Source organism: Mesoplodon bidens, assembly GCF_964165515.1.
Source record: "Mesoplodon bidens genome assembly, chromosome: 6".
NCBI lineage: Eukaryota > Metazoa > Chordata > Mammalia > Artiodactyla > Ziphiidae > Mesoplodon > Mesoplodon bidens.
The window spans coordinates 88383831-88394309 of NC_138162.1; the positions used below are offsets into that span (position 1 = coordinate 88383831).

The window sequence follows — 10479 nt, forward strand, 5'->3', positions numbered from 1 at the left end:
CTTACTACCTATTTCATAATAAGAAAGCCTATTGATCGTTCATATGTCCTTGATAAAGGGCTGGTATAGTTTGGACAAGTGAGCTGAGACTCACCCTGACTGGTCTGAACCTACAGCCACTGTCCTTTTTATTCCAAAACACCAACCCCTGGAGAAAGGGTTAGGAGAACTTTCAAGCCTGGTCAGCCTAGGGTTGGGCTGTGTATGGAAGCGAGGACACGAGCCTGGGAGTTAGGCAGTGCAGGTACTCGTTCTACCTGGTACTCAGCCTACCTGGTCTGTCTTTGTGAAACATACTAGGTGTGTTTCCTCACCAGATGACTTCATGGGCCCCTTCAAAAGCTCACATCCTGAAATTCCTCTCTGTGACACTCAGAGGCCAAACAAATGATTTGACCGTTTTCCAACCTCCTCTCCAAAGTATCTTGTAATATTAAAGCAGAGTATTTTGATTGTCTTATATTGGGATCTGCTAATGAAGTTGGAGGAGAACATATTATTGTTTTTCAACTCTCTTAAATGGATGTGCTGTTTTTTATATCCTCTCCCTTTTCCATCTGTTTTTCTGGTTTTCTGTTGGTTTGGGGCCATATATACGTGGGCAGTATGGGCGAGCATTTCTGCAGAAGCACCACAGGCCCACTGTGCTTTTAGCAGACTTTATTCTTGTTTGTTTCATGAGGGTTTGTAAAGATTGGGACTTTTCCGACAGCGCATACTTAAGGGCACCTACTATGTACTGGTTCTGCTTTAGTTTCTAGGAATTGGGAGAAATCTGCACATAGAGAGACATGTGTATCTACATATTAAAACTATTATACCTATTTCCCTGTATCCTTTTGGGACTAAGAAGTTGATGCAAACCAGCACTGTGAATGAACTTGATTATATTTAGGAGAATAATTTCTCTCTTCTTGGGTCTTTGCTACAAATTTTAACAATGAATAGCTGTTTTCAGAACTAAAAGTTTGGCAGCCCACCAACAAGATGTAAAATGAAGAAAAACCAAAGACACCTCTATCGTTTTGAAGTACATGGAGCTATTTTTCAGAAGCCAGCTTCATTGGCAGAGCAAGTCCGTTAATAACCCTGCAGCACTCCCCTTGTTGGAATAACACAAATTAGCATTTAACCCAGGAGGAAGAACGCATGAAGTTATTTAACATTTACATAAAATTATGGAGTAAACTCCAAACAGGTCGCCTCTGAAATGTATAATTACACTCAGCAGTCCTGTCAGCATACATGGAAACAATTTTACTTCCAATCATCATCTGCTTTTATTCACTCAGGAATGTATCATTAAAATTTCCACAGAACAATGAACCTTAATAGGTGCTAATGCAATTGTGAATTATGGTAATTGTTAACCTAAATTAATCTCTGTACTTTCCATTCCTTATTGCCTTATGCATAAGGAGTGTGAAAAAGATAATGTTGAAACTGACATTTGTATAAATGGTGTAAAAGATTTGTCTTACTTGATAAAAATTTCAGGAGAACTTGCTATTTTTTAAAGTAGTTTACTTGGAAAAAATGTTAGAATTGCTGCAAGTACACTTTATGTAATCTTTTATTGATGAAATTTGTGATGGACAAAGGCTGTTGACTTGTTTAGGTCGTCTTGGTGAATATACACTCACTAAGATACTCAAATGGCAAATGTGTGCCCCTGTGTCTATATTGCCAGGACAGAGCTACATTCATACCCATATTTGTATGGGGTCACCATTTGTGTGTTTACCTTCACTTATTTATGTAAAGTACATACAACTTGCTTGGTGTAATGAAGCCCATTGCTATGGACTGAGTCGTGTTCCCTGCCTCCAAATTTATATGTTGAAATCCTAACCCCCCCAGTACCTCAGAATGTGACTATATTTGGAGATGGGGTCTTTCAATAAGTAATTAAATTAAAATGAGATCAGTAGGGTGGTCCCTAATCCAGTATGACTTGTGTCCTTATAAGAGGGGGAGATTAGGACACAGACACCCACAGAGGGGAGACCACGTGAAGACAGAGGGAGAAGACGGCTATCTGCAAATCAAGGAGAGAGGCCTCATAAGAAACCAACCATGCTGACACCTTGATCTCAGACTTCTAGCCCCTAGAATTGTGAGAAAATAAATTTCTCACAATTGTTGTTTAAGCCACCCAGTTGGTGGTATTTTGTTATGGCAGCCCTAGCAAATGAATGTATCTACCTAGATTGGATGTAAAGAAATGTAGGTCAAATATATTCCAATCTGAAAAAAAAGGAAATACAGGTTTTTGTCCTGTCTCTGTCACTCCTGAGTTACATTTGACCTTGGGTATATCACTTAATCTTCCCATTTGTAATGAGGTCTAGATTTTGTATGTTTGTTTATATCAGACTGCCCAGCATCAGATCCTTTTTTTCTACTAACAGCACCCAGGGTTTTATCCAAGAGAATACTTGCCCTTTGTTCTCAGTCCCCACAGTTTGTGTGAGGCTGGTCTAATGCCCTTGCTCTAGATGTGGGCATGTTACTCGAGTCTGGCCAATCATTATGTTCCATGCCCTCTGCTTGCAATGATGGGCTCAAGTATGGGACATAGGACAGAGACCTGGACAATGAGATTCGATTTCAGGACTTAATTTGGAAGTATTGAGCAATTAAGCTCTCCGTTTGTTGAACCTTCTGAGCTATGGGAGGTGAGTGCCCAGGGCTTGCTATAGCTCTGGCAGCCATAGTGAAAGGCCAGGCTAAGAAGGATGCTCACATGAAGGGAGCCAAACCAAAAGATAGAGAACTAGTACTAAGGATCCTTCGTGAGCCCTCATCTGGGCTTGCCTGAAGCTAAAGATCCCTGGGACCCTGTCCTTTTATTAATAAGCCAGTAAGTCTCTCCACTGTTTCTTCAACCTTAAGGCAGCCTGCCTTGCATTTCTATTATTGCTACCAAGAGTCATGCGTAATACAGTGGCTTAATGTTTTGTCTTCCTCTGCAGAATGAGTGTGCTCTTCTAATGGAAATGATTTTTTCCCCAAATTAACTATTACATAGAACACCGAGACTTGGCTGGCATGTATGTGAAAGGAGGCAGCAGCAAGGGTGGGAAGGAAAATCCGACCCGTGTGATATTCCGCTGATCCCTTTCTTCTGTGTGGAAACCTTTGGGTTAGATGATCCAGACTCCTGCCAGTACTTAAAATCATTAAATCTTATATACTTGGGAATACTTGTAGGTCTGAGTGTGCAGGAACTCTGGGGGCAAAGTGGAGAGCAGGGTGAGGGGAAAATGCACTAACAGGTAAAGAAAGCATCGTCAGAGGTCACAGGCAGACATTTGTCCTCCAAGGGCTGTGAAGTCACTAAATGGCCGGAGGCAACGGCTGCTTGTAAAGCGGTAGTTGATTTTGCTATCCATCTCTGGCAAGGCTCCAGGCTGTCACACACAAGCTGAATAATCGACTTTAGAATGCTTATGGGCAGAGGTGTACTTGGCCTGAGAATAGTAAGAGAATTTAAAAAGCAATATCATTGGTGCCACCAGAAATCCTCCAGATCGGTGAAAAGCCCACTAGATTGAAGTGGAATGCATCATAATTAGTGATATTTTATTTTATAGAAAATGCTTTATTGAGCCAAGCCTGGGATGAGCTTTGCCATTTCTAAGTCTTTAGAACAGTGCTTATTAACCAAATCTGAAGAAGACTTTGAAAAATGCATATAGAATGTGTGATCAGTTTTGAGGGTTCTACTTTCACAGCCCATTTCCCTACTGGACCCCAAGAAAAGGGCTCCTGCTCTAGACAGATGTGTTAAACCCATGTTTGTTGATTTTTTTTTCCCAAATGTTCATAGCAGCTTTATTCATATTTTCCCAAAATTGGAAACAAAATGTTCATTAACAGGAGAATAGCCAGACAAATTGTGGTACATTGATACAATGGAATACTACTCAGCAATAAAAAGAAATACATGGTTCAACCTCTCAAAACTTTATACTAATGAAAGCATTAAGTGATTCAATTTAGTTTCAGAGCTGGGGAGGAAGGAAATGCTAGTCTGTGGTGAAAAAATATGGATAGTAGTTAAACTGCCAGCTAAAGTAGCGGTAGTGCTTCGTTGCTTAGGTAGGAGTATAAGGGAACCTTTCTTTGTTCTGATATGGCTGTGGGCTAAAAGTATCCATTTTCAAAATTGTAGTTAAGATTTGTGTATTTCAATTTTATAAGTCTTACCTAATAAGAGGTGTGTACAGCAGACAGATGAATGTGCCAAAGCAGAATTGAGGACTGTTGAAGCTAGGGTGTGAAGGTTCACGGTACTATTTTTTTTAATATACATCCAATTAAGATGTTTAGTTACAAATCTTGACCTATTTTTATGGGCACCTAGCTCACATATCCAACAGCATATTGGACATCTCTTGACACTGCCAGTGGTTTTCTTCCAATCTTAGTCACATAACAGACCTCTATGACCCTGCCTCAATTTCATCCTAGGTTTCTGGTTTGAGCAACTCAGGAAAATTCTGGATTGCAAGAAGTAGTCTGAAGAGGGTTCAGTTTGGGGGTAAGAATTGACACTTGTTAATTCTTGTAAAGGATCTTGTAAAGGACTAACAAAGTGGACCCTAAGGAGCAAACGCAAGTGGGAAAAAAACTAGAAAAGTAAAACAAACTGATGGTGATCAACAGTGGACATGCTTGCAGTGAACTCAGTTACAAAGTCTCTGAAGGTAGGAATGGGTGGATGGAATCCAAAGGGCCAATACATCTTCCATTATGACAAAAAGAGAAGGGTAGATAGGAATGTAAAGTTTGAAGGTGGGTAGCCAGGAAATGGTGAGTTATCTGGCTAGGACAATAAAAGCCTTTTATCTTTCATAGTGTGATACGACATCTACCATATTTTTCAGATTATGTCCCTGAATCTGATTAACACCAAGTGCCTGCCAAATTCAGTTACCAGTTCATGTAAGAGAATCTGGTGCTGTAGGTATTGCACACATATGTAACAACCTGCTCTTCTACGATCAATCCTTTTCAACTCAGATTTTGGACAATATTATGATAAGCTTATGCTGAGAAAGATCCAAATACACATTTTTATAAGATTCCAGTTCTTAGCTTATTGTAGATGAAGAACTGAAATTTTGCCAGATGGTGAGATATGTACCTGCATGGCACAATGATGAAAAGCTTATAACTCTGTTCTAGTTAATAGAAATAACCATGAGTTAAACTCTGCCCCCACCCCACCATCAAGAGGCTCTTTCATAATAAATGTTGGACTATTCCACCTTCAGACTTTTCACTCTTCTAGCTCCAAACTCTAGCATTCTTTTTTTTTTTTTTGCAGTACGCGGGCCTCTCACTGTTGTGGCCTCTCCCGTTGCGGAGCACAGGCTCCGGACACGTGGGCTCAGCGGCCATGGCTCACGGGCCCAGCCGCTCCGCGGCATGTGGGGTCCTCCCCGGACCGGGGCACGAACCCGTGTCCCCTGCATTGGCAGGCGGACTCTCAACCACTGCGCCACCAGGGAAGCCCCAAACTCTAGCATTGTTATTCTTACTACTTACACCCTTTCTACTCTTTGATATCCTCGTATATAGCCCAGATGATTTCCTTTGAGCTTCAGGTATGAAGCCACTCACAAAAAAAAATGTTTAAATCTGTTCTCCCAGGAGCTTAAAGATTGTATCTTTATGACAACTCCTATAAATCTTTAAAAGATGATCATTAAATATTGATTTACTCAATTAATTATAAAAACTTTAGAGGTCTAGTATTTGGTCATGTATACTATTTAAAAAAATACATCAACAGAAAACATTCTGAATGTCACTAGACAATGAATTAAGCAAACCTTTATTGAAGCTTAAATTGTGGTACAGAAATACATTTCAATTGATTTAAGTCCAACACCATGAAGAGAGATTATGGCACCAAAGTTTTCCCTCCTCTATCATACACACTAGGATTAATTTAGATTACTATTCAATCTGTAGTTTTCATTTTTCTAGGCTTTGTTCCATACAAATTTGTGCAGTTTTTCAACATTAAATAGAAATCTTAAATCTATTGTGGGGGGTGGAAATCAGACCTCAAGCCAATAAATGTTCATCACATCTACTGGGACACTGTTCAAGAACAAAATCCACTTTGAGCATTTGTCCTCATAATAGCACCAAAACATAAGGTACTGTGTGCTAATTACAGAATCAGACTGATCCATTGATTGAAAGCTTCTTCAGTGAAGCTTTGAATCAACAACATGTTTAAAAGTCAAAAGTGTTCCAACCACTTGATTTCAAACCAAGTAGAATTTATGTTTAGAAACACTAAAAAAAAAGTGTTTCATTTATAAATACAGAAGGAACAAAAACATCACTGCATCAATCCAGAAAGAATCAAAAATTGTTTGAGGACAAGAAGAAATACAATATTGTGTGAACTTTGCTCATTTATCAGCTGCTGAAATGTCCATATTAGCAAATACAGCTAAAAGGCTAAAAACTCTTTTAAGCCTGTATTTCTAGTCATTCCCCATTGACCATTTTGGAATTTTGTGTGTTATGTTTTATGGATAGCACTCTGCTTCACTGTGTAGTATGTCTGAATAACCTGAACAGTCCTCATTCATCACTTGATGCTACTCCATATGGAGAAAGAAACACCAGTAAGAGGAACTGTCAGAGCACTGTCACATGCATCACAAAGTCACAGAACTTTTTAAGTCACAAGATGGCAAAGACATCAGTTCTGCTTTGAACCAAAGTTTATGGCATATTATCAACAGAAATTAGTGGAAATGGCTACAAAAGTAAAAGTTAAGGTGAATCATCTGAGCTAACTTGACTTGTTGAATCCAATACAACCTTTATCTTAAATCTCCTTGCTAACAAATTTAGTGATAATTCTTTTATACTACTACTTAGCAAGTTAAGAAAGGCATGGTACTCATGAGAAGCTAATCTCATTTAACGGGGGGCACAGAATGGCATACAGTTTCGATACAGTTCTGCCAGTATTCCCTAGGATCAATCTACACCTTCTTTGCTAGTCAACACCAGCTTATTCCAAAAGAGCTCATGGTAATGAAAAATGCCAAACTCCCTTGACCTTAAAAGAAAATTAAGCCCAGGGTCCATCCCCCATGGGTATAAGGTTAGTGTAAACCCACAGTGTAATAGTGTATTGCTTTATGGAGGGGGTGTGGTTGGGAGGGAGACACCATGGTGAGGAATGAATCAATTAAAGTCATACAAGTATAGGAAGCAGTGAGATAGTAATACACGAAATGGATAACTGCAGTCATTTTCGTAGAGGACTCGACTCGTGGAAGAACTTTGATTGGTGCTGCAAAAACATCTGTATGAAGTAGAAATTGTTTTCAATAACATTAGTAGAGAATATGTTCTAGTAAGTGGAGGTAACTGGATGCAAAATCCTGGTAGCAATTGAATAGAACAGTCCCAGATGGCTAGGCTGAGGCCAACACCTAATGAGGACGAAAGACTTGTCTGTGGGGAATTTTGGATGATACCTGGAGAAATATTACACTGTGCATAAACCAGATTGAATTGTTTTCACAAGTGTTGTAAAGTTTCATATAGTGAAAGGTTTTTTCTACATGCACTTCAATTTCACAGCAAGAGTGGCATAGGATACCTAAACACAGAAGAGAGCATTCATGCAAGATATCTAACTCCTTGATATAATAATGTATACAATTCAAAATGATTGGGCTTCCCTGGTGGCGCAGTGGTTGAGAGTCCGCCTGCCGATGCGGGGGACACGGGTTCGTGCCCCGGTCCGGGAGGATCCCACATGCCGCAGAGAGGCTGGGCGTGTGCACCATGGCTGCTGAGCCTGCGCGTCCGGAGCCTGAGCGTTCAGAGCCTGCGCTCCGCAACGGGAGAGGCCGCAACAGTGAGAGGCCCGCGTACCGCAAAAAAAAAAAAAAAAGAAATGATTACACTGTCATTACATCTAGGCCTTTCTGCAACTACAAGGGGGTGGTTATGGAAAGCATGGCCCTTGGTATCAATATCTAAAAAGCAGCCACCACCTTCTTCTATGTGTGTTCTCTTTTTGCGTTTTTTTGTCATTTTTCTTAATCAACTCTGCTGTTGTTGATGCTTCTTAGCAAAACTGGTAAAAACAAAATTGTAATCACTGAATAGAGCGCTCTGGCAATCAAGACCTTTAAAACTTTCAGTCTTCTGGGGCAAAGAAAGCACTGTGTGACATTTAGAACTCTGATTTGCAAACAGGGTGGTCACAAATTTTCCTGGCTTGAAGACTTCCACAACTTTCCTGATCAGGTCATCATAGGAGGTCTGACTTAAATTTGTTTCAAAGCTAACACAAGAAAATTCTGGTTCTGGAGTGATGTGGATAGTCCAGTAAGTTCCATCTGATTTCATTCCATTCATTGAATACCCACAAGGATCGAACAGTGTGGCATCAATGACAGAACCTGGTATCAGATCACAAATTCTACTCTCATGAGTGACATCCTTTGCAGTAATACCATATTTCATGTAGCACTGGTCCATAACTGCTGGGTCAAGCTCACTCATCAGAATTTCCAGGGTTTGATCTGGCTGATTGATTACTCGACTCTGGAAAATCCAAAGTATACAAGTACGGACAATCAGAATTCATGCATCCCATAAAATATGCAGCTCTATTTGGGAAAATTGCATTAAGAAACTCTATTTCTTCCTGGAAACTCCCGTGTGGGTACCCTTGGTGAGAAGGCTTCATGAAATTCTTACGAAAATAAAAGAAGCTTTGAATTGAGTCAAACACATTGTAATCCCTAGCAAGTTTCAACAGGGGAACCGGTGCTTTCAGCAAGAGGGTGGTACCACGTGTCTTCAAAATGAAACGTCTCTTGGAGGCAAACATGATACTCTCACTGAGTACATAAGCTTCCTGCTTGTCAGTTTTTGTCACACTTATGACTGAACATTGCACATCCTTCAGAAGTATGTCCCACTTGTATCTTGGGATGGTGTGAAGATGCCCAGATCCTTGGTTTGCGTCAGGTTGCTGCCAGGAGAACCAAACCTCCAGCAGCTTCTTGGTCCCTTCGAAAAAATGTGCAGCTTCCATCATCGTGAGAGTAGCGAACAACCAAAAACCACAGAAAATCAAGTAAATTAAATCTCTTCTCCCAACGCTGCCACCGTTGCTGCGGATTGTTCCAGCTGTGTTACTAAAGTTCAGGTTCCTTTTTTGCTATAATTTTTATATTAACTTTTTTATATTAACTTTTTTTTAAAAGAAAAGGATTAGTAAAATTATCCCGGCTTTTTTTTTTTTTTTTTTTTTTTTTTGTGAGTGAAAGTTGAACGTGAGTCTGTTGGAAATAGAGGCTGATGCAGCTCAGTCTCTGTAGTCTGCTGTTTCTCAATTAGAGAGAGTAGAGCGAGCGCTCGCTAATGTTGCTGGCCATACTGTGGGAGCCTGCTGATTTGTTTTTTAAGCTATTTGGATTTTCTGAACCCAGATTCTTTAAATTGTAATTTATGCAACACTAATTCATTTCTTCAACTACCTTTAATTTCTTTTATTTTGGGGGTTGCTTTTATTCACCTCTGCGTGTAATCTAAAGGAGTTCCTTGTTAATTTAACAAGTGTTTTGGGAGGGGTGCATGCCGTGTACCAGAAACTGTGGTAGAGGCTGGGGATATAATGAGAGTAAAGACGGGGGCCAAATCCCCCTGGAGTTGATGGGCTCCTGGGAGAACACAGGCCTCAGGTAATACTGAATCAGCAGAATCTAATCTTGTCGGTTCTGTCTCTGGAGTGAGGGCACTATCTCTGTGAGGCCCAGAGCAGCCAGGGACTGGAGTTTCGAGGGGACTGTGGAATCTGAGGATGTATAAAGTCTGCCCCTTCAGCTGTTGTAGCTTTGCAGAAATGCAGTGGGCATCACAGGGAGGGAGACAGGAGGATTGAGGATGGTTAAGAGTGGCCTATTCTTTTACCAAAGACCTCACGCTAGGGCCAGAACTAGGGTGAAGTGAGTGAGATACTTGGTCTCGGGCGGAAAATTTACAGAGGTGCCAAAAAATCCCTGGGTAATCAGGATTCAACAGAACCAGGGTTAGGGTGAGGGAGGGAGGTGAGCCGTGCGTGGGATCTTTATTTAACATTTTGATATTTTCTTCATCATGGCCATTTGGATACTTTGTTCATCATGGATAAATTAATTTTTTTAGCAATATATTTTAAAAATTTTATTGAAGTTAGTTGACTTACAGTGTTGTGTAAGTTTCTGGTACAGCAAAGTGATTTAGTTTTATGTATATATATATTCTTTTCCATTGTGGTTTATTATAGGATATTGAATATAGTACCCTGTGCTATACAGTAACACCTTGTTGTTGATCCATCCTATATATACTAGTTTGCACCTGCTAATCCCAAACTCCCAATCCTTCTCTCCCCCACACCCCTCCCCCTTGGCAACCACAAGTCTTTTCTCT

General features: G+C 40.3%; 1 protein-coding gene across 1 annotated transcript; it reads right to left on the reverse strand.

The window, feature by feature from the left end:
* Window positions 1-8097: 8097 nt before the first annotated feature.
* On the reverse strand, window positions 8098-9302 carry LOC308618918 (S-adenosylmethionine decarboxylase proenzyme-like; the record flags this gene model as incomplete). The annotated part of the gene is made up of 2 exons (XM_081237258.1): window positions 8963-9302; window positions 8098-8604 (listed from the first exon to the last, which is right to left on the reverse strand). The coding sequence occupies exons 1-2, from the start codon at window positions 9101-9103 to the stop codon at window positions 8098-8100; spliced, it is 648 nt and encodes a 215-aa protein (XP_081093384.1). The 5' UTR covers window positions 9104-9302.
* Between the last annotated feature and the right edge of the window lie 1177 nt (window positions 9303-10479).